Here is a 24,793-nt window from a genome sequence, read left to right as displayed (position 1 = left end):
GTAATCTAGTCCTCAAGGTTCAGTTTGCTTAACACATGCATTTCTGACAGGTATCATGTTTTAAATTGATGCTCTCTGTCATTCACAAATGTAATGGGAAGAGAGAGAATGGATCCTGGTGACAGTGTAACCAACCGGAGACTAAACTGACTGTGGCGTTAGGAGCAGAGGGTCCACATCCACCTGTCTGAGCCCTTAGACACATCCTCGTCGGTCTCATGTTGACCTGAATTATGGGTGCCACCACTTTTCTTTATTTTGTAAGTGGGAAGCACAGAAGGACAGTGTGTGTTCCAAGTCAGGCAGCCTTATAACACTTCAAGACCCTTAGGTGATTTTGCCCTTCTAACTTCTCCACCTAGACTTTAAAATGATGGTCAGTAGGATAGGCCTTCTGCTTGACAGAAACCCACAGTCCAGTGACAGAGAAGATAATCCCACAAATGTCCTCTGAGCTGGAGGAGCTGGCAAATGGCAAAGGTCATGTGACACACTCTAGTTCTCTGCTGAGGTCAGGAAGTGTCCCTTCTGTTAAACATTTGTCAACTGTCTTAAATAATTTTGCTTTAGTATCGAAAATCTCATCATCCATTTTTCTGAATAATATAGTCTGTACCTGCTTTTTGTGTACAACATCTCTTTTGATTATGTGTGTCCCAGCCTTTATAATTAATATTGTCCAGAATTTGGGAGCAGGAAAAGTTTCAGTTTTGAGAAGTTTTATTCGGTTTGGTTGTATTTGTTTTGCTTTGACTTTAGTTGCTTTTGAAGCAGAACCTCATGTAGCTCAGGCCAACCTTACACTCCCTCTGTAGCCAGGTCTGACCTTGAATTTTTAGTTCTCCTGCCTCTGCTTCCCAGTTGCTGGGTTTGTACCACCGACACAGGTTTATTTTATTCTGTTTTGAGACAGGGTCTTGCTCAGTAGCACATGTTAACTTGGAATGCAATATGTAGACTCAACTGGCTTTGAACTTATGGCAATCCTCCTGCCTCATTCTCCTCCTCACTGCGATTACAGGCATGGGTCACCAGACCCAGCTAGAAAAGTGGCTTCTGATGATGCTAAAGGTACAGGTGTATTTTCACAGCAGCTTGAGACTGGAGCAGAATAAACATTGAGTGAACAGCAAAGAATTCACTGCTGAGCTGTAGCCCCTCAGCCACCTTCCTAGACAGCTGGGCGTCTGGTGAGCTGCAGCACCCCTGTTTCTTATTTTTTCCTGGCATGGAAGTAGAGAACCATGAAAGACTTGGGAAGAAGGAAGTGCAGACTGGCTTCAGATGTAAATTGAAGATGTTCAGAGTTAGTGAATGACAAACTTTTGATCCTGCAAACTGAGAGTACAGGAGAGTTCTTTCGTTCTTTCTTTTTTTTCTTTTTTTTTGTGGGGGGAGGTGCAGGGGATTTGAAATATTTTTCTCTGTGTAGCTTTAAATCCTGTCCTAGCTGGAATTCACTCTGTAGATCAGGCTGGCGTCAAACTCACAGAGATCACCCTGCCTCTGCCTCCCGAGTGCTGGGATTAAAGGTGTGCACCATCACTGCCCAGCCAGGGGAAGTTCTTATTAGACTCGGGAGGAATAGGGCTGAGCCAGGTTTCCCGGATGGGACTGTTGGAGTCAGGTAGGCCTCATTTGTTCTCCACAGAAGGCAGCTGTGCGTGCAGATGGGCTGTGTGGACTGGACAGTGATACAGACATTTGCTGACAGTTTGCTGTGTGCTAGTTGCTCTTCTGCGAGGCTTTTATATACTGCTTTGCGTAATCCTTATGGTACCCTCTGAAAGTGATTTTGCCTTCTTGGTTTTTGATCTCAAGCTCCCAATGTATCTAGCCAACGATGACCTTCACCTCCTGATGCTGCTGCCTTAACTGCAGGCATATGGCATCCTGCCTGGTTTATGGGTTCCTTGGAATTGGACCCAATGCTTCGTGTACTTGAAGCCAGTGATAGAGCTACCTCATGAGTCCTGAAGTTTCCATTACGGTGAAAGTCGTGTTTGCAGAAAGAAAAACAAGATGTAAAGCCATTCTGAGTTGCCTGTGGAAGATACAATACTGAATTCAGAGTTAAAAGCCTGAGTTTAGCTGCAGACCACAAACAGCTTCATCTCATGTCCCGTGCAGTGTTAGGATGTTAGCACAAAGACCTGCAGAGCTCACTCCAGGGAAGGGCTTCCTACCTTCTTAAGTGCTCTGTTAGCTATCTGTTACCAGTGCTAGTGCAGGGTATCCTTTGCTGAACCTTTATTTTGTGACTGGTAATTCTCAAGTGCATATTCACATATATGCATACACGCATTCTTAGGAAATTGTGGTTAGAGTTAGCAGGCTTAGTAGTGTGGACCTGCAATTCCAGCACTCAGAAGGTAGAAACAGTAGAAAGATTTTGAGTTCTAGGTTAGCTTTGGCTCCTTGTGAATCCCAGCTGAGAGGTAGAGTGGTATGTGTGACTAAGAAATTATTATACTATTGCAATCACATAGTAATATAGGCGGAGCCAGAACTTAAGACTTCCTATTTGTCCTGCTCTACTATGTGTGTTTTTGTTTCTTGTTTTGAGACGGGTTCTCACTATGTAGCTTAGGCCGCCCTGGAACTCTCTTTATAAACCAGGCTATCCTCTAACGCATAAGTTTTTAGCCTGTGCTATCTATACTTACTGAACTTCCTAAAGTGTTTCAACCCCATTTTAGGGAATGCTACCTAGATTTACTGCAGTAAATATGGTAAATAGCATAGTGGGCTGTTGTGGGGACAATTGAGAGGACTGTGAACATAGATAATAAATAGGCAGAAGTTAAAAAAAGGAAGTAAGGCCAGCAAGATGATTTAGCAGGTAAAGATACTTGCTGCCATGCTGGCAGGCTTGGATTTAGTCCTCTGGTCCCGCATTACCAGAAGGAAGGCGTCAACTGCAAGTTGTCGTCTGTCTTCCCATGCCCCATGGCTAAGCTGTCTACCAGCCCATGTCCAGCTTTGTGACATGTCATCTGCAAATGTGTTGAGCCAAACTCATGAGTCTCCTGGTTCGCATATGGCACATGTCATGCACAGCTGTCCAGACAGTAAATAGTCACTTCAGGTTTAACCTGGAGACTGAATCGTTTGCATTCGTGCTTTCTCCTGCAAAGGATGAAGTGAGCAGAAAGGCAGCAGTCACAAGACAGCTGGCAAGAATGCATCGCAGATGTCAGGGTTGTGGTAACCTAGAGGGCTCTAAAGACACAGCATGACATGGGGTATCAGCTCTCTGTTGAACACACCAACAAAGAGCTGCTTTGTACTTAGGGAGCAGTAGCCTATGTCCCTGTGTAAGCTTTTTACATATGTGGGAAGACAAAGTAGAGACACCTGCAGATACTTCTGCTGCAGTCAGTGACCGCCCTTCTCACCCCCTCCAGCCCTTGTAGTAGCTGAGGGCAGAGAGCTACACTGGAAACTGAGCAGGCCAGGCAGATGGGATTTTGTTCTCCAGTTCAGAGAACTGCCTAGCCAGGTCGCTCCATAATCCATGTAACTTTCTATAATGGAAGATTGTGCCAGTTCTGGCATTCCAAGGCAGGTTGATCTCATTGAGACATTAGGTCTTGTTTGTGTTTGGGGGAACAGATCCTCTGTGAAACAGTCCTGGGACAAAAGATAAGCACCACCACTTCCAACTCACATTAAGGTCTTTGAATTTTGGTATTCAGTTTTCTGTTTCATACTATCTTGTTTTTAGATTTTTAAAATGATGTATGACCAACCTATTATCCATACACATTATATGCATAAATGTTAATTAACATCTTTTTTCAAAGTCAGTAAACACAGTATAAAATAATACACACACACATATATACATATATATAACGTGTATATATATATATCTGTTTTTGTTTATTCAAACATTCTCCTATTGTAGTGGAGACTAGCGTCAAAACTTGTGCAAGTCTTTTGCCTCGGCCTCTTGAGTGCTAGGAGAACAGGTATGAACCATCACACTCTGTTTAGGAGCATATTTTGATGCTGGTCCTTTGAATTACTTTTAATAAAACTGTTGACCTAGAGGCTGCAGACATGGATCAGCAGTTTAGGGCACTTAATGCTCTTGTGAAGGATTCAGGTTCAGCTCCCTGCACCCACATGGCTCATAACCAACTTTAGCTCTAATTCATCAGCCTTGTACCCACCTGTGATATACATACATACATTCAGGCGCATGCACACACACGTAAATTACAAAGATAAATCTAAAACACACCCAAAATGTCGGCCATATAAGGCCATCATCTGAGAGGGGAAGGAGGCTCAAAGTCTCACTGAATTACCCAGTTTCAAGTCAGATTAAAGCAATCATCCTGCCTCAGCCTTCCAACCAGCTGATCACAACTAAGACTACAGATGTGTACCACCGGGTTCAGATTTTATATATATATATAACTTATATATATAAATTTCTTTAAACTTATTTACTGATATGGAACCTAATAGCGTCACCCTGACAGGTCTTGTACTCAGTGTGTAGTCCAGGCGTCCTTCTGCCTCAGCCTTCTTTATACACGTCTCCACACCTGACTGAACATTTTTTTCCCTCTCTCCTTTCTTTTAGGGATTAAAAGCTTTTTTAACATTAAATAGGATAAAAGCTTAGATTTGAAAGCTGTCTTGTTTATAAAGCTTTGTGCTGCTTTTGACGTATGTTGTGAAGCAAGCCTTTATTTGTTGTTTGTGCAGGAGGCCACGCAGTGCATTGAGGAGCTTGGTGCCCAGGGCCCACTGCATGTTTTTGTGAAGGTGGGTGTCGAATTCACCCTGGAGCGGAGCCAGATCACCAGGGATCACATGGGCCAGTTACTGTATCAGCTGGTGCAGTCAGAAAAACTCAGCAAGCAGGACTTTTTCAAAGGGTTGGTATCCTCACACCTAAGCTGTTGGGTAATATTTTCCATCAATGACCTTTATGTCTACTGTAGTATTTTAACATTATGTGCAATGTTGATTGATGTAATGGCAATTTGTATACTAGGCTAGGCTATGCAGCCATTTGTGATTTTTCTCTGAGTCGTCCATCTTGTGTCTGTAATGTAAAGACCTGACCAAAATACCACAGCTCTTTATCACAAGGCTCAGGAAGGAAAGTTACTGATTTGTGTGTTTCTCCTCCAGAAACTTCTAAGTTTATGTAAAATGGTTGGAGTTCTCAGATTGCCTGAGACTAAGGTCCTTGCTGTGTAGCCCAGTTGGACGTTTAGCTCCTAATTCTACCGTCTCTTCCTCCCAGATGCTGAAATGACGCAGCGTGCCCTGGTTGTTTTCCTGGTGGGAGCAGTTAAGCATTCTTGCTCAGCTCCAATGCTGCCTGCTGTTCTGTGTCTGTCTATATCTTGTGCTTCCATCCTATTTGTCTTAGTGCTGCTTAGGTTGCTGCAGCCTTGAGCCGCCTGGGTTAGCACTGAAGCCACTGCTTTCTTTTAGTAGTTTCAGGTCTAATGTCACATCTGTAGTCCACTTTGGAGTTTTTTCACAGGGCAGAGAATCAGCCTACTGTTCTGCTTTCTCACTGCCCTTACCGGGCGGTCCTGTCCCCACTGCGTGTTCTTCTTTGTGGATCATGAACTGGCTGTGCACAGTTCTTATTTTGGGTTTTCTTTCTTATTTCATTGGCTGTTTTTATCCAGTGTTATTCTGTTTTGCTTACAACTGCTTTATGATACTTTTTTTGAAATAATTTCTTGAATTCAGAGATAATTTCTTTAGAGGCATGCCTTCAGCTTTGTTTTTGTTGTTTTGAGATTTTTTTCCTCCAACTTTTTCGCTGTTTGAGGTCTTTTGTAACTAAGATATTTTAAGTTCTGGGCTTCTCAAAACCCTAAATTGAGCTATATATATGAGATTTTGATACAAGTTGCGCTGGATCTGTGGATCATTTTGAATGATAGTGAATGTTTTATCATTTTAATTATTCTAATCCATTGTCGTAAGATGGCTTTTCTTTCCCTCAGAGTTAATGTCCTCAGAGTTCCCACTAAGGAGGGTGAAGGTCTTTTACTTTGCTGGTTATACTTAGACCTAGGGATTTCCTTGGTCAGTGGTTTGCAGTTTGTTGTACAGAGCACAGTTACTGCAGCCTGTGCAGCCCCATGAACATTGTGGTCACTGCATACATGGATACAGGCGTGGTCCTGCTCCCTCTCTCTCATTCACTCAGCACACAGAAGATAGTTAAGTAATGCAAATAGAAGCAATTTGCATACACCAATTTTTTTTCTTTTAAAAGTTCTTAACTATATAAACTTAAAAAGGAAATACTGCTGAGCAGTGGTGGCTCATACCTTTAATCCTAGCACGTGGGAGGCAGAGGCAGGCGGATCTCTGTGAGTTTGAGGTCAGCCCAGTTTACAGATCGAGTTCCAGGACAGCCAGGACAAAGAAACCCTGTCCCCCACCCCCAAGAAAAAAAAGAAGAGAGAGAGAGAGAGAGAGAGAGAGAGAGAGAGAGAGAGAGAGAGAAAGAGAAAGACCTGTAAACTTGTACTATGGAAACCCTATGTTCAGAAGGGGGGGAAAGGTGGTAGTTTTATCAGCAGTATAGATTTGATTCCCAGCTGTGTCTTGTCAGCTGCTCCAAGGTGTACTGGCTGACTACAAAGTGGAAACACATAAATCAAGAATATGGGTGTCTTTTCGTTGTGCTACAAGATGAAAATGATGAATTATTATTGAATAACAAGGATGGTTTCGATTGTCTTTTGGACACATTATATGCTGAGAGCCCACAGAACATGAGTGGGCAATTCAAGTAATTAGCCCAGAAATCCTGGAGTTCCCCATTGTGTCCCCCAGAGACCCATTAACCTCAGAGTGTGTGTACATAGTGAGAACATGGGCTAGTAGTCTCTTCTGCATAGCAAGTGGATGTCAAAAAATTATTGACAGTAGCATGTCTGAAAACCACAGTTAGATGATGTATATGAATGTTTTGAAATGGTAGCTCCTGTAGAGAAAGCTCCTTTTACATGGAAATGAAGTAGTGTGGAACGCCCCCCACCCCCAGCTAGGTACTCCTGACTGGAATATGGTGTTGCCTTGGAAAAGCTCGTGTGGTATTTAAGGACACAGCAGTCACTGCTCCTGGCTTGCCCTTCATTCTCCCTTCTTTTCACATAGCTGGCAGATTTGTGCATGTTTTTTTTGCCTCTGGTTTTAAAAGCTTTTAAAATCCGTTGTATATGAAAACCATTGCCAGGCCATAGTGACAAATGCTTTTAATCCCAGCACTTGGGAGGCAAAAGGCAGGCGGATCTTTGTGAGTTTTAAGACAGAGTGAGTTCCAGGACAACCAGAGTGGGGGGGCGGGGAAGGAGGGAGGGAGGGAGGGGAGAGGGAGGAAGGAAGGAAGCAAAACCATTAACAAAGCCCTGAATTGTTTGCACTGTCCATAGCTGCAGCCTTCAGCCCACACATGACTCTACTGACTGCCAGAAGCCTATTCTCTCACCATGTGCTTTTTTTCTTTCTGTGTTTTTGAGACATGGTCAGGCTCTGTTACAGTTCATCTTAAACTTGAACTTAGCCTTCTCACCTTAGCCTCTCAAACAGCTGGGGATGCAGGAATGTGACCCTGCGTCCAGCTCTCTCCTAAGTTTTATATTTAACTCCTCTTTATTTTACTTCACATTAAGAAAGCCAGAAGAACTCTTCTACCATCATAACTTGCAACTTAGAATAGTGTTTGTAGCAGTCCACCGTCATCTTCCAGCTTTCCCGTCCTGTGTCTCCCTAAGATACAGAAGTCTGTCTCTCCTCCTGTGTCTCTGGCTGTATGGTAGCTTGTGTTTAGTCTCTGATTTTGTGGTAGCTCTTACCCAAACTTTAAATGGCCGAGAACTTGAGAAGTCACGTCCATACAGAGGTTCTCTGTCCCACTGGCGCTGGCCGTCATGTCTGGTTATCTCTTCGCTCTGTCTTCAGTTTCCTCTCCCTGCTCAGGCCTCTCCCGCCCCACACTCATGTGAGCTCCAGAGCATCGCGCCCATCTACGCGTCCCTCTGCAGCTGACCAGTGCCTTCACAGAGGGTGGGCTTAGAGTCCACAAGCTTGTACCTTACTGGTTTGCATCTCAGTTTAATTTTAACTTTTAAATTACATTTTCAGTGATTTTTTTTCTCTTGTTCTTTTTTCAGTTTTTCTGAAACCTTGGAATTGGCAGATGACATGGCCATTGATATTCCCCATATTTGGTTGTACCTGGCTGAACTAGTCACCCCCTTGTTAAAAGAAGGGGGAATTTCTATGAGAGAACTTATTGTGTAAGTTGTATTTGTTCTTTTTAACATCTACTAAGGTAAATGGATTCAAAACTCCCCTGCTCTGGCATAATGCTGTCCATTGGTATCTCTGGACACTCGTGGGACACGGCCTATGACTCTCAGCCTTCAATTTCAAGGAGAAATTGTTACATTGTCTACACTGGAGATATGTTGGGGACACAAGAGCCCTGTGGTCCTTGGAGGGTGGCAGTCATTGCAGACACAGCTCAGAGTCCAGGAAGTGATTGTTTCTGGAAGTTTCCTGTTAGTCTCTGTTTGCCTGCTTCTGCTGAGCTGCTCTGCTACATCCCAGTCTCAGTTATAATGGCTACATCCTGAACTGGGTGTGAATTGGGATTGGTGCTGCTTGTGTTACTGATGTGTCTCGCCTTCAGAACACTGCTGTCCCTACAGCAGTTCATACCGGCACACTCTGCAAACCACGTGACCCTTAAAGATTGACTACATGTCTCACATGACCCTCCTCTTAAAGATTTCCAAAGTACACATTGGGGATTGTGAGACTCTCATGGGAAAACAAGTAAGAAAAACGATTTAACTGGGCATAGTCTCAGTTAATTGGCAGAAGAACCTTTTCTTGAGGAGCTTACGATGTTGGCCCTAGAGAACTTAGTTTAGGAAAGACTGGGTTAGACTATGGCACAGTGGTTTCTTTTTACCTCATTAGAAAATACCATAAAGAAAAGAAATTTCTGTCTTAAGTGTACTTGTGACTGAGCCTTAAATGAGCGTCACTCTTTCATTTGATGTTGCAGGTAAGTAGAGTCACCGAAGTGCTAACAATAAAGACAAATCCAGGGCTTCCACAGCCTTGCTCCTGCTCATCCACCAAGCCTGAGAGGTGCCCAGGAAGTCCAAGTAGCTAGCGTGCACACTCTCCATTGGCACACCTTCATTGTCTACTGCTACAGAACAGAAGCTATGTCGGTACTCACTCGCTGCTCCTGTCTTTTACAGAGAATTTAGCAAGCCTTTGCTTCCCGTGGGAAGAGCTGGGATCCTGCTTTCTGAAATACTGCACCTTCTATGCAAACAAATGGTGAGTGTTAGCTGAACATCAGGCCCAGTGGCGTGGTCAGAGGGCAGTGACGTGAACAGTGAGTCTGTTCCTTTTCTGATCTCGGGAAGAGGAATGTGCCACTGCTTGGCTTGTTTCTGTCAGAGGCGCCTTCACTCTTCTTTTGCCAGGATCTTTGGGAAGAATTGTCCGGTCTCAAATAGAATGGTTTGATATAATGGTTCTGAGGAATCTAAAGATACTTAGTATTTGTGACTGTGAGTTTTGTCTTTTCTTGAAACAAAATGACTGTGTTAATACTTGGAATTGAGATGGCTCAGTAATTAAGAGAACTCTCTGCTCTTGCAGAGTGTGCTGGTTCAGATCCCAGCACCCACATAGTGACTCACAACTCTGTAACTCTGCTCCAGGGCTTCTGGAGTCACAAAGGGTTAATTTTATTACCTTGACTGCCAAAGTCTACTCTAATCTGGCTGCAGTAAAGTGGTAAAGTGATTGTGCAGGCTGAATTTTTCTTAGGGAAATGTCTGTTGTTCAAAGATAACTAAGCCTTCAAAGTCTGTGTAGGCTGCAGAGGGAGATAGGCAGGGGTGAGCCATTCACGCAGAGGGGCAGGAGTGCTCCATCCTGGTGATGTTGTCAGGAAGATGATGTCAGAGCAAAGCAGGACTCTGGGAAGATGCTGAGGGCTCCTGCTGTGTACTTCTGTCTGAGCTGGAGGTACTGGGGTGATAGATTACAGTTTTGTAGGTTTTCATTCTTTTTTTGTTTTGGTTTTTGAGACAGGGTTTCTCTGTATCTTTGGAGCCTGTCCTGGAACTCACTCTGTAGACCAAGCTGTCCTTGAACTCACAGAGATCTGCCTGCCTCTGTCTCCCAGTGCTAGGATTAAAGGTGTGAGCCACCACTGCCTGGCTTTATTTTTATTTTTCTTTTTTTTTTTTTAAATATTTTTATTTATTATGTATACAATGCAGTGTTCTGTCTCCATGTATGACTGCATGCCAGAAGAGGGCACCAGATCTCATTGTAGATGGTTGTGAGCCACCATGTGGTTGCTGGGAATTGAACTCAGGACCTCTGGAAGAGCAGTCACCGTCCTTAACCTCTGAGCCATCTCTCCAGCCCTATTTTTATTTTTCTTAAACCGCAGCTTTCTGTCTCACTCTGACGCGCAGAAACCCTTCAAGATCCCATTTATGGAACCTGTGTAAAATAGCTAGACATTTTGAACAGCCCACTTCTGGGGACTTCCTGTCTTGTGATAGCTCTCTCTGCCTTGCAACACTAAAGTATTTACTGAGCTTTTATAGTTCACCTTTCACTCTTCTACCTTCTTCAGTTCTCGCTTCAAATTTGTTATCTACTTTAATTTTCAGTAACAAAACCCAGAATTTTGATGTGTGTTTTTGTCTCTTTTTCGTGGGGTTGTTTTTACCTGTATATTTTTGTGATTTTTGAGACAGAGTTCTAGTTCACAGCCTGGGCTAGTCTCAGATTTATAACTGTCTTCCTGCCTACCTTCCCAAGTATTGGGATTTCAGACATGTGCCATACTGCAGCTGAAACCAACTCTTCTCTTGCTCTGCTGTGTGATGTTGTCATTCACCTCTAGTGTTTTCTGTTACATCATCTTTGTGAGGCAGCAAGGGTAGCTGCTCGTGTGTGTCCAGCTGAATGTGGTTCTCTGCTTGAGTCCAAAGGTGATTGGGGTGCCAGAGAGACCTGTGTCTGATTCATGAGTTGTATAAGCAGAGCTGTCTGGGAGGGGGAAGCAGTATAAACATGTAAAATTATTGGGTTAGGATGTTTAGTAATTGCTGGCAGTGTCCTAAATTAAGCATCTACCAAATGAATAGTTGACTCATAAGCAGTTATGCTAAGTCATTCACTGTTTTATTTATTTATGTATATATTTAATTTTACGTTTGGGAGACAAGATCAACTCTGTAGCCCAGACTATCCTGAAACTCATTATGTAGTCCAGGCTGGCTTTGAACTCAAGATGAGTTCAGCCTCCTAAGTATGGGCGTTATCGGTGTGACCAGAGTCACCATTACAGTTACATGTATTCAGACATTTCCATTTGGAAGAGAATAGTCCCGCTAGTAAGGATCAGTATTGTTTTAGTCTCTAGAGGTGTATCACGCAAAACTTTTTTCCTTCTTGCAAGCAAAACTGATGGATGGTTTATCTCTGTTTTAGAGCCATAAGAAAGTAGGCGCCTTATGGAGGGAGGCTGACCTCAGCTGGAAGGACTTTCTACCAGAAGGGGAAGATGTACATAATTTTCTCTTGGAGCAGGTGAGTTCCTTTTGACAGTGGTTGGTTTGAGGTTGTTAGAGCCCTTGTGTAGCATTCATGAGGCCCTGGGTTCTAGCCACATCACTGCAGATGAAGATAATGATAATAATAAACAAATCAAAGTAGTACTGTTGAAGGGCTAGGATACTGGCTCAGTAGAGCTCTGGGTTTGACCCCAACATTTCAGCAACTAAGATGAGAACCATAGTAAAGGCAGGTGTCGGGTACCACATCCAGCACATCTCAGTATCATCTGCTGATAGTACATACATGGGCAGGAAAGTTTTATTTGGGTGAACTGGCCTTTCAGATGGAGCCCTATAGCATCCAGGAAGCTCAGCTTGTTTATTATAGAGCGTTGAACAGAGAGGTGTTCTGCATACAGATTGAAAGAGACAGGTTTAATGAATCTCAGTAGGAGCAATCTCTGCAGGGGGCAGTCGTCAGACTGTAATATCTACTGAGAAAGACTGTAGTGGACATTTCTGTGCACACTATCAGCAGTTTTACATAGACCAGAAAAGAAGGCTTTGCCATTTCCTCCTGGATCTGAGGCTAATGGGTCCTTGACGTGGAGCACATTCACCAAGGATACCCCACACCAGGAAGCTGTGCCAGCATCGAGGACCTGAATTTAATTCTCAGACCCCCTGTAAAAAATGGTGTGGACTTGTATCCTAGTACTGAGTAGTCAGAGACTGGAAGATTGATAAAGCTTGCTGGCCAGACAGTTTAGCCTGGTGAGTGAATTCCAGGCCAGTGAGAGGCCCTGTTTGAAAGCAAGGTAGATGGGTGCTCCTTAGAGAGAACTCAAGGTTGTCATCTGACCTCCATCTGCCTACACCTATATATGCACATGTACACACGTGACTGTAGCCATGTATACACACACATAGTTTAAAAAAGAATACTTAACTGACTTGGTGATCTAGAAGTGAACTTGATAAGTAATGACATCACAAAAGCTACCGGTGTTCTAAGCTCCAATTTGAAGCCACGAGGTGCTTTGGGGTGTGGGGGTGGGAGGTGGGACTAGAATGCCACTTATAAGAGAGAGAATTTTAGACAGACTGTTTAAAACCCCACTGATAATAATTGAAGGGATCTTAAAATCAGAACCTTCTTTAGCTTGCCTCCGATTTGATAGCCAAATCCAGAAATTTCCAAGCCAGAGTGTATTCTGGTACTAAACAAGCAACTGTAAGACATCACATCAAGGCAGACAAGATCCCCTGCAAATCCAAATCCTGAATCCCTTGAGTTTGGGCATTGTGTGCCAGTCCCTGGAATCCCACCTCGTGGGGTCTGAAGGTAGGATCTGCACGTCTGGGCTACATGGTAAGACACTGACTCAGACCAACAAAGATAAACCAAGGCCAATCATAACATAATCAGCAATGACGTACCTACTGGTGCACATAATCCTAGCACTCAGGGGTTGGCAGGGCATCTATGCATTTGATGCCATCCTGGTCTACATAGGGAAAGCTATCCAGGGCTACCCTATCTCCAAGTGGGGAAAAAAATTGAGACCAACAATAACAACAACAAAACCCCACAGTAGTAAAAATAATGTCAGTAAAAATAAATAAATAAATGGCAAGCCCATTGCTTTGCAGTGCGTTGAGATGTGCACTGTGGGGTGGATGTTTTTGGAGTCACAGCTGTTCAGAAGCCTGATGCAGGAGGATCACTTATACACCAGAAATTGGAAGCCAGCTTGAGCAGTATAACAGAACCAAAGCAAGGAAGTGTCATCTTGGTACAAAGACAGTGTCTGGGTCACTCTGCATTTGCTTCAGTTGTGGCTGTAGTCTAGGTACACTAGGGGCATGCTCATAGAAGGAAGAACCACAGGGCTGGCGAGATGGCTAAGCAGTTAGTCTTAAATTCACCCTGTAGCTAACGCTGTCCTTGAACTCCACCAATGGGCACACACATCTTTAATCTCAGCACTCAGGACACTGAGGCAAGTGGATCTCTGTGAGTTCAAAACCTGCTTGGTCGGGGCGGGGCTGGAGAGATGGCTCAGTGGTTAAGAGCATTGACTGCTCTTCCAGAGGTGGTGGCTCACAACCACCTGTAATAAGATCTGGTGCCAACTTCTGTCTGCAGGAACACATGCATTGTATACAAAATAAATAAATAAATAAACAAATAAATAAACAAACAAACAACAGCAACTTGGTCTACAAAGTGAGTTCCAGGACAGCCAGGGCCACACAGAAAAACCCTGTATCCAAATATAAAACAAAACTATTTTGTGCCGCCACCACCACCACAGGGCTAGAAGAAAAGTTTTAGGGAAGAAGGAAAAGACAAGAGTGCTCACCACTGCAACAGAAAGTAGTGGCAGTATTATGAATTCTATTCCAAAATGTGAGTCAGATGTCTGAGTCAGTTCTATGCTAATGTATCTATTAGCCTCATTGAAGGGAACCAGTATCCCAAGAATTCAGGTTGTAGTTAAAAATGTTCCTGCAAAGACAAATCGAGGATCCATGGTCTTTCTGTGAATTCTACACATATCTAAAGACTTAGTAATACTAAATAATACTGAACTCCACAAAGCAATCTTTCAGTTGTAGGAAACCTAGAAAGTGTGTCTACTTTCCTGGTCCTCCACGCCTTATCCCTGCCCTGAGCAGGAACAGGCTGATCTCTCGGCTCAAGGCCAAGCCAGGGCCACATAGTGAGACCCTGCTGAAAATTCTTTCTTGAACACAGGGAAATGAAGTTGCTGATATCAATCAAGCAGTGCTTCAGGCTGAACTCGGGGCACTGGGAAGCAATGCAGAAGTCATACTTGAAAGGAGACCCTCTGGTAGTCCTGGCAGTGTAAAAGTGGGCGTCTGATTCAGGCTATGTTCCCTTTTTTGCCTGTGATTTCAAGGCTTGACATGCAGTCAAGCATCATAATCCACCCCTTGGAAGGTGCGGACTAGGGTTCAGGAGTTAAACGTTCTCCTTGGTTACATAGTGAATTGGAAGCCAGCCTAGCCTGTGAGACTGTCTTAGATAGGGTTGCTATTGCTTTGAAGAGACACCATGACCACGGCAAATCTTATAAGGAAAACATTTAATTGAGATGGCTCACTTACAGTTTCAGAAGTTCAATCCATTTATCATCATGGTGGGAGCATGGTGGCATGTAGGCCGATGTGGTGCTGGAGGAGTAGCTTAGAGTCCTACATCTTGGCTGAGAAACTCGACGGTATTCTAAGCCTAGGAAACCTCAAAGTCTGCCCCCAGAGTGACAGGCTTCCTTCAACAAGGCCACACCTCCTAATAGTACCACTTGGGGACAAGTACATTCAAACTCCCACAGAGACCCTGTGTCAAAGTCCCACAACAACAAAAGCTGCTATGGTGAACTTGGGTATAAGTGAAAGTAAGCCCAGTGCTCGATGTTCTAGGAAGAGAGGTAACTTTTACAGATACACAGGGACTTTGTGATACCAGTGTTTCCCTGAGCATTGCCTTCATCAGTGGTGAAGCTATGTTTTCAAATTTTTCTACTTTTATTGACATCTTAATACTGTTAATTGCTTCATAGCTCAAAGTAAGTTCTGTAAATTCTGGTGAAATGTTAGGTTTTTCCTTGTAGATGCTTTAATCCCTCAGAGCATTGGGTCATGTCATGGAAAGTTTACAGTTGTACACACTGATGGCTTTTATTTTTGTGGATTGGTGTTTTGCCTGTATGTATATATGAACTCCAGGTGGATGCCCGGTGCTCAAGGAGGCCAGAAGAAGGAGTCAGATCTCCTGGAACTGGAATTACAGGTGGTTGTGAGCCATCATGTGGGTGGAATTGAGCCTGAGTTTTCTAGAAGAGTGTCCAGTGCAATGCTGCCAAAATGCTTATATGACACGCTCATAGTCTCAGATTCTACTAAAAACCTGCAAAAGTTGGGAGAAGGAGAGATCGGAGAGGCAATATGTGGAAGAAATAAAACATTGGAATCGAAGACAGAATCCAAATGGGTTGGGTTTTAGTTTTTAATCAATACCAAACTTTATTTATTTTTTAAATATTTATTTATTCATTATGGATACAATATTCTGTCTGTGTGTATGTCTGCAGAGGTGTATGGTGCCAGAAGAGGGCACCAGACCTCATTGCAGATGGTTGTGAGCCACCATGTGGTTGCTGGGAATTGAACTCAGGACCTTTGGAAGAGCATCACTGAGTCGTCTCCCCAGCCCCCTAAATACCAAATTTTAGAAAGCACTGGAGAAAACTTGGTTTGAATGATCTTTAGTACTCAGGTGTAAAGATGGTGTAAAGCCAGGCACAGCCATGTATCTTACTTATTGCCTGATGGAACAGTGTGGGTTTTGGTTACTGTTTCTATGACAGTTGATAGCATCATTTTTCGCCCTTGTGGTTAGCATGGTCAGGATCCTTAGGACCTATTGCTGCCACGGTTCTCTGTAGAACTAACACCAGACATGGGTTATAGAGAAGCTGCAGTCTTAGCCCTCAGGGCCTCCTGCATCCTAACTCCCTGCAATACTGCAGTTCACAGTGATCTGGAGGTAGCAAGGCAGAGAGAACCATAGGGAGTTAGTTTGCCTTTTAATGGAACAGAGAAATGCACAATATAAAAGTTTGAAGATTGGGCTGACAAGATGGCTGCAGGTAAGGCACTTGTTACACAAGCCTTGGTGGCCTATGTTCATTCTTTGGGACCCACATAAGGTGGAAAGGCAAAAAGTGGGTGAAGCAATGGCTCACAGATAAGAATGTGTGTACAAACAGCATAAAATGTGGAATCTCTTCTCAATAAAATGCTGCTGGCAGCCATTCGATTAAAAAAAAGAAAAAAAAAAGAATGCGTGTACAGTTGCTGTGGAGGTCAGTTCTATGGCAGGCTGCAGACCGCCACCTGTAACTCACAGCTCCAAGAAGTCAGACGCCCTCTTCTGGATGCTGAGAGCACCTGTGCTTTCATGTACACATGCCCACAGGACACGTAATTAAAACTAAAATAACTTTTTAAAGTTATTCTCTGGCCTCCATATCATGTACATACATACAAATATTAAATAGATTTTTTTTCAATTTAAAAATTAGATCTAGGGGCTGGAGAGATGACTCAGCGGTTAAGAGCATTGCCTGCTCTTCCAAAGGACCTGAGTTCAATTCCCAGCAATCACATGGTGGCTCACAACCATCTGTAATGAGGTCTGGTGTCCTCTTCTAGCCTGCAGGCATACACACAGACAGAATGTTGTATCCATAATAAATAAATAAATATTTTTTAAAAAAAACAATTAGATCTAATTAGGTATATGTGTCTCTTGAGTGCAGTTGCCCTTGGGCCACAGAGGCAATGGATCTTTCTGGAGCTGGAAGCAACTGACAGTTGTGAATTATACCCTAGTGGGTGCTGGGAATCAAGCCCAGGGCCTTTGTAAGAGCAGTGTGCATTCCTAACCACTGAGCATTTCTCTGTCCCCTACATACAATTTGTTTGAAAGGCTGGAGACTCATGGAAATGCTGCTGAAGTAGCAGCCGTTCACAGCTCCATGTTGAGTGTGTCTGCTGCTCATGGCCAGCCTCCCTGTCCATGTCTGAACGTTCCAGTGACTCATATAATCAGCACCTTGAACACTATCTGTGTCTCATATAATTGTCACATTGAGCAATACCATTGTCTCATGTAATCGGCACACCGAACAATATCAATATTACCTATTTGGTTCCAGAAATTGGACTTCATAGAGTCAGAAAGTTCCTGTTCCTCTGAAGCACTTTCGAAGAAAGAACTCTCTGCTGAGGAGCTGTCTCAGCGGCTGGAGAAACTCATCATGGAGGACAGGGCAGACGACGAGCGGATCTTTGACTGGATAGAGGTACAGACACCAACCACGCTCTGCTGTCTCTCCGGAGTTCCCACGGCAGTCCTTTTCCTCAGACCTTTTACCCCATGCCCCGCGGCTTTTGTGCCTATGTGTGTAGTGTATTTGAAATTCAAAGACCATTCAGAGGGGTTTTACAAGTGCTCCGTCTTCTTTATCACTTTTATTTATTGGTTTGTTTGGGAGTATTTGTTTATTTTCTGTATTGTTTTGTTTTAAATCAAGATCACATGTTATAGCGCTGGCTAGTCTGGAACTTGCTAAGTAAACAAGACTGGCTTTGAAGTGGCAAGAGATCTCCTTGCCTCTGCTTGTATACACCACCATACCCAGTCAGTTTTAGTCTTTAACTAAAGTCAAGTAAAAACGTATTCAGAGCACAGACCCATTTCTCTGGGCCTCATTTCATTAGACTGCTTTCCATATTTTATCACTTGTGTACTAGCTTTGATGAAATTGATGAGCAGCATGCAGTTGCTGTGACGTACACTGACTTTGTCTTCAGTATTCCGACATGATGTGTGTTTTAACCTGTTGCTGTACTCCTTTGAGTGGTAATGCTTGTCTGTGAAGGTGCTTACAGGCTTTTCATGAGATCACAGAAGCAGAGCCTCTTACCTCTTAGAGAATCCCTTACCCCACTGTGTCTGCTGATGTGGGTTTCCCCTCTGAATGCTGTGATTACCATTAATGAATAAAGAAAGCTGGCTTGAGCCTATAGCAAGGCAGAATTTAGCTAAGTGGGAAAATAAACTTCATGCTGGGAGAAAGGAGGTGGAGTCAGGGTGAAGCCATGGATCCTCCACCAGAGACAGACATGCTGAAACCTTGCTGGTAGGCCACAAGCCTCATGGTAAAATATAAAATACTGTAGATGGGTTAATGCGAGATGAGCTAGCTAGCAATACACTTAAGTGATTGGCGAAGCAGTGATTTAATTAATATAGTTTCTGTGTGATTATTTCGGGACTGAGTAGCCAGGAACCAACAAGCCGCCTCTCTTACAACAACCCGCTGTGGTCTTTAACCACTCCAGGCATTGAGAAATAACGCGACCCTAATAACTTGATTGCTTTTTCTCCCTTGTCTGTACCGGGTAATGTTTTCTTGAAAGCTTGCTTTCTCTCTATTTTAACCACTGCTTTTTTTACATAGTTTTAATATTTTATTTTATAATGTGGGTATTTTGCCTTCATATATGTCTGCACTGTGTGCATGCCTGATGCCCAAGAAGGCCAGAAGAATGTGTCATATGCTCATGGTTGTGAACCACCATGTGGGTTCTGGGAATGAAGCCCAGGTCCTCTCCAAGAGCAAAGTTAAGTTTCCTTAACTACATAGCCATCTCTCCAAGCTCTTAATCACTGCTCTGTTTATTATTTGTAGGTTGTTGTTAGCTGCCCAGCAAGGGTACTCTTTTTGTTTGTTTGTTTGTTTGTTTGTTTGTTTGTTTTTCTAGACAGGTTTTCTCTATGTGTTCTGTGTATCACCCTGGCTATCCTGGAACTCACTTTGTAGACCCGCTGGCCTTGTACTCACAAAGATCCAGTTGCCTCTGCTTCCTAAGAACTGGGTTTAAACACAAGCTCTACCACCATCCATGCAAACTCTGTTCTTGACACGAGCAGTAAGCACCTGACCACTGAGCCATCGTAACGATGACAGCTCAGGCTCTGGTATTCCTTTGGAAGCTGTTTGTGCTGTCTGAGCTTGGCCACACATGCAGACCAGCAGTTTAGGTCATGAGATACATTGTATAGATACTTGGTTTTGTATTTTGAGACAGAGTCACGTTACCCAGGGTGACCTCCAGACCCCCATGTCTCTAAAGACTACCTCCAAGTCCTGGTCCTCCTGCCCTGCATCCCATGTGTTATGTAACATGTGTGCACAACCACACCAGCCTTATCTTCCACTTTGATTTGGGGCTATTCCCTGGAAGCTCCCACACTGGACTCAAATTAGTTTTCAGTCAGATAGCTTTCTGGTCTGAGAATGCTCACGATTTGGGTTGAATCGTGCGTGACATCTGCTGTCTTCACTTTTCATTGTCCTCAGATTTCATCCATGTGCCCGCCGTGTCACTTAGGTTCTGAGGGGAACTGAGGGATGGATGAGTGGAGTGCTCTGAGGACAAAACTGCGAACTGTCTAGCTCCCCCACTTGGGGACATTGCTATCCTCCACTTGGCTTTGTAGTTCCCATTTATACCTTACCCACGAGGGAAGATAGCTTCAGATGCCTTGCTGGAACTCAGGAATTGTGTCTCATTCTAAGATGAGTAATTGAGATTAAAGGTTGCTTTAACATGGCTACATTTTCTGAATATTACTTTCTAGTATAGCTGCAGGGGTCTCTGTGACTATCATGGTCAGCAGAGTAACAATTTGAGGGAGGCACGAAGGTGGTTTGGTTCAACATGAGTAAGTAGCCATGTTTGTTCAAACTTTGGAATCTAACCCCAAGTAGTTTATTTTAGACTGCATAGCACAATTTGGTAAAAAATTTCCTAGTGATAAACAACTCAGTCTCGTGTGTACAATAAAGCTTAAGATATGACTACATTGAAACTCTTTGTAAAATACATGTGACATCTTTCATAAAGATAGGTTCTGTAGATTGAGAAGCTCATAATAAGGGTTTGGGGGAGGATCCAGTGTAGTCTGTTCCACACAGCCTTCTGGATGGGTAGCAGGTTCTGTATACCTTCCTTTGCAGGAACCCTGTGTGCTGACCATTCCCAGTTCCCGCAGTGCTTATCTGTGAGCACAAGGACCTCCTCTGGGACTCCCACCATGTAGCCATCTCTTTCCTAATCTTAACCCATTCTGTTATAGTTGATTCTTAGATGGCAGCTGTGCTAACCACTGTGCCAGCAGCACAGTTTTTATTCTTTTTTTTTTTAATATTTATTTATTATGTATACAATATACTTCCTGTGTATATACCTGAAGACCAGACATTATGACAGATGGTTGTGAGCTACCATGTGGTTGCTGGGAATTGAATTCAGGACCTTTGGAAGAGCAGGCAATGCTCTTAACCACTAAGCCATCTCTCCAGCCCCCACAGTTTTTATTGTTGAACTCAGCCTCAGCCGTGGCTCTCCTGCTTTCTGCTCTGAAAGTCAGGTCGCAGCTCATGTGCTTAGTGCCGTCCCCTTATGACTTTGTAGATGGACAGTGTGTCGGTGGTCGAACTTTCATGTCAGAATTCACTACACACTTGTGATTTTACTCTTTTTGTTTTTTAAACTGTCCAACTTCGTTATAAATTAACATTTCTTTACCAAAAACTTGCACATATTTGTCCACTCTTACGTTCTGCTGCACTAACATTTGCAGTAGTTTCTTTAGAATTCAGTCCAACAGTCTCAGCAGGGACAATTGAGAATTCCATACATTTTATATTCTTCCCCCTCCCCTAGCTCTTCCAAATCCTGCCCCAGTTCCCACTCAGCTTCATAGGATTTCCTTTTCTTTATCCCCATCGGATTTTTTTTTTAATGTTTGTTTGTTTTGGTCTTTTTTGAAAGACATTCTCTTATTATTGTAGCCCAGGCTGTCCTGGAACTCACTCTGTAAATCAGGCTAGCCTCAAACTCACTGAGACCGTCTGTCTGCTGGGATTAAAGGGAGGCCACCATGCCCAGCCAGCTTGATGTTTTCACCAATGTCTCTTCTGGTAAGAGGGCAGCAGGGAAAGATTCTTGCAGCCAAGCCTAATGCAGCCAAGCCTAGTAGCCTGAGTTCAATCACCAGAACTCACATGATGGAGGAATGACAGCTCCCGCAAGCTGTCCTTTGACCTCACTCACAGTCTCTCTCTCTCTCTCTCTCACACACACACACACACACACACACACACACACACACACACACACGCCTCACTCTAACCAAATAAAGATAAGTTTCAACAAATGTAGATTTTCCCTAATAAAAGAAACTTCTTTTAAAAGCCAAGAAGAGAGAGCAGGAAAGCCGCAGTAGCGGCTAACCTCTCAGCGCCTGTGACTCTGGCTGTCCACAGCCTTTGGCAGTCCCAGCGTCCTCCTTTGTTCACTTTGTTGCTTAACCTGGTGGCTTCTTTGCAGTTTCTCCAAGTCTTTTTCTACTGTGAAATGCTAGGATTAGAATACTTGTCCTTATTTGTACAAGGAAAGGAGCAGTTCATTCCCTTGTGGCTGTTGAGGAGGGACACTCATATGGTTTACAAGTGTTGTCTAATTGCATTTAGTTAATTGGTTGATTTGCTCCGTTGCTTGGAATCTCATCCTTTGTGGATTTCAAGTATTGTCCAGTACTTAGAATTGCTTGCTAACCTGTTTTTTAAAAATATTGTTGAATGGCCAGGCAATGGTGGTGTACAACTTTAATTTCAGCAGCCTAACTGAAAGTTAAATAAAATAACTGGAGTTTTTTAAAAAAAAAAATAATAACTTACTTATCTTTACTTTATGTGCATTGGTGTTTTGCCTACGTGTATGTCTGTGTGAGGCTGCTGGATCTCCTGGAGCCATAGTTATAGAAAGTTGTGAACTGCCATATGGGTGCTGGGTATTGAACCTGGGTCCTCTGGAAGAACAACTGGTACGCTTAATCTCTGAGCCGTCACTCCCACCCCCTATTTGGAGTTTTTAAGAATTTCGGTTTAGCCTGGCAGTACTGGTGCACACCTTTAATCCCAGCACCCAGGAGGCAGAGGCAAGTGGATCTCTGAGTTTGAGGCCAGCCTGGTCTACAGAGTGAGATCCAGGACAGCCAGGGCTGCAAAGAGAAGCCCTGCCTATGCATTCATACACACATACATACACAGATACAAATGAAAATATTGTTGAGTGAAAATGTAATAACCCCTTATCTTAAAATAACACACTATTTTTTTCTATTATTTATTCTTCAAAAATAGTTGTTCCCAAGTTTGAAAAAGTAACTCTTTGAGGCTTGGCTTCAATCCGGATATAGTTATATGGGTGGTTTTGTGTATGTGTGTGTGTGTGTGTGTGTGTGTTTGTTTTATTTTTGTCCTTTGTTGTTGTTGTTGTTGTTGTTGTTGGTTATCTTGAGTTCGTTTTTTGAGAGAAAGTCTCTCTATAGAGACCAGGCAGTCCTGGAGCGCACACTGCTCACCAGATAGTGCTTCACCGTAGCCAGCTAAGTACTTTTAAAGCGGTGTAAAGCAGGTGCGTTTTGTCAGCTTGTCTCTTGGCACCCACTGCTTCCCTTAGTCTGTCCTCAGATGTGGCACTGGCCCCACATGCCTCTGTTTCTGCGATTGGCCTGGTCTTGAAACTCTAATAGAAGAAAGTCCTTCCTAACTACAGTGGTGGTCCCAAAGAGCTGACCATCTGACTGCCTACCCTCACTGATCCCGGAAGTTCCTGCTGAGTGGGATTGAGGGCAGGTGTCAGGAAGAGGTTTCCTTGATCTGCCTCAGTTGTAAAGTCCTTCAACACTGGCCTGTCTCCAAACGACCTTAGATGGCTAAACTTTCAAACCCAGAAGCAAACAATGACATGTTCAGTGTTTCTTGCCAGGCACTGTGTTCAGGCTGACTCTCTGATGGAAAAGCCGCTGGGATACTGTGGAAATGTTTGAAACCCTTTCTTGGGGATTGTCTCCCGGTGCATTTGCCTTTTTCTGTTGCTGTTCATCATCTTAGTGTAAGACTAAGCAGCAGGATCCGTGCAGTGGAGTGGAATCTAGGGTCGTTTTGACTTCATTGGACATCAGTGGAATGAATTTCTCAACACCTGAAAGGTTCCGGGCTGTTCTGGAAATCAGCCCTATTTGCTGCAGATGAGAATGAACAGCAGTGTTGGTCCAAGGATGCAGTCGCATGCTGAGAACATGATCCAGGCTACAATGCATTCATGATTCATGGTGCAGCTGCATCTTCCTGTGTTGCTCTAGCTGGCCTCAAGCTCACTTTGTAGACCAAGCTGCTTAGAACTCACAGAACGTCCTCCTCTGCTCTCCCTCCTTTCCCCCTCCCCAAACCCCCAGTGCTAAAATTAAAATTTAGACATGGGCAGCAGCCCTCCGCCTGTAGGATGGTTACTTTTGCATGCGTAGACAGGGTGGGTCTCCTTGTGGATTGTGACCGCAGAATGTTGTTCGGTAGTTGCAACTCTAAATAACCATAATACATGGTGCTTCATGATGGCTGAGGTTAGAGAAAGAAGTCCTCAAACCTGCCTGGCTGCCTGGAGCGTTTTCACAGACAAGTGCAAACACCTTACACTGACAGACATTCTTTCTGTTTTCATTTCCAGGCTAATCTAGACGAAAACCAGATGAGTTCGCCTACATTCCTTAGAGCTTTAATGACGGCCGTTTGCAAAGCAGCTATTATAGGTGAGTGGTGTCTGTCGATTATGGTTCTGAGCATCTAAAATACACATTTTGTCGCCTCTGCGTTTCATGATCTCATTTTATATTTCTTGGCACTTGCAGTTTCTGCGCAAATGGTGGCATCATATCGTGCTACCTGCTGTCTCAGCCGTAAGGTGAATAGTTGATCTCTCAGTAAGAACAGGTCTGAGCCTCCCTCGCCTGCCTACCTCATGTTCTGCAGTTGAGCGGATCTGTGCACTGCTCCTTGGGTGCTCATAGACTTTTCCTTCCACTTTTTTTTTTTCCATCATCAAGGCCATGTCTTCCATTCATGAGCGGGTTGAATGTTTTTTATGGTTTTTTTTTTTTCAGGTGGGGTTTCATGTAGCCCATGCTAACGTCAAGCTCTCCTACTTATGCCTCCCTTGTGTTAAAAGTATAGTTACCTGTGACCAAGTTTGGCTTATTGTTTAAAAATATCGATGCCATATAAACTTGAGCTATAGCTCCTGCTCCCAGTTTTGCTTTATTTTTGCATTTTTAAAGTATTCATTTGAATTCCCACATTATTAATTAGTAATACTTTTAGTTGGTATGGCAAATTATAATTGTACACATTCATAGGCTAAAAGTGATGTTTTGATAATGTCTACAATGTGGAATGTTTAAATCAAGCTAAACATCTGTCAGCTCTCCAATTTTATGGTGAGATATCTGATTAATATGGCTCTCTTAAGTTGCCATAAAACCTTGGTACTGTTTCGTTTTAATCTAAACATGTAAAAAGTTGGGAAATCTGCCTTCCACACATGCATTTCCCCTTCAGGGTTTATATCATTTTCTATAGAATATACCATTAAGAGTGTACTAGTGTCAGAGGCCTATAAGTGGAGGCGGCAGGATCAAAAGCACAAGGCCCACCTGGACTGCAGAGAATATTTAAGGCCTT

At 43.4% G+C, this 24,793-nt stretch overlaps 1 protein-coding gene across 6 annotated transcripts in view; it reads left to right on the top strand.

Moving 5' to 3' along the window:
* The window catches only part of Eif4g3 (eukaryotic translation initiation factor 4 gamma 3), a 230,731-nt gene that overhangs the window by 201,855 nt on the left and 4,083 nt on the right, over window positions 1-24,793 (top strand). For all 6 annotated transcript variants that reach the window (XM_087906998.1, XM_087906999.1, XM_087906997.1 and 3 more), the window contains 6 exons: window positions 4,723-4,895; window positions 8,172-8,297; window positions 9,276-9,357; window positions 11,542-11,640; window positions 17,357-17,503; window positions 23,784-23,865. In XM_087906998.1, the coding sequence (XP_087763124.1) occupies window positions 4,723-4,895; window positions 8,172-8,297; window positions 9,276-9,357; window positions 11,542-11,640; window positions 17,357-17,503; window positions 23,784-23,865 (709 nt within the window). The remainder of the gene's footprint in view (window positions 1-4,722; window positions 4,896-8,171; window positions 8,298-9,275; window positions 9,358-11,541; window positions 11,641-17,356; window positions 17,504-23,783; window positions 23,866-24,793) is intronic.

The sequence above is a fragment of the Myodes glareolus genome, chromosome 6 (assembly GCF_982192425.1).
Source record: "Myodes glareolus chromosome 6, mMyoGla1.1, whole genome shotgun sequence".
In the NCBI taxonomy this organism is placed as follows: Eukaryota; Metazoa; Chordata; class Mammalia; order Rodentia; family Cricetidae; genus Myodes; species Myodes glareolus.
The sequence above is the reverse complement of the archived record's forward strand: the minus strand, read 5'-3'. Positions and strand labels throughout refer to the sequence as shown.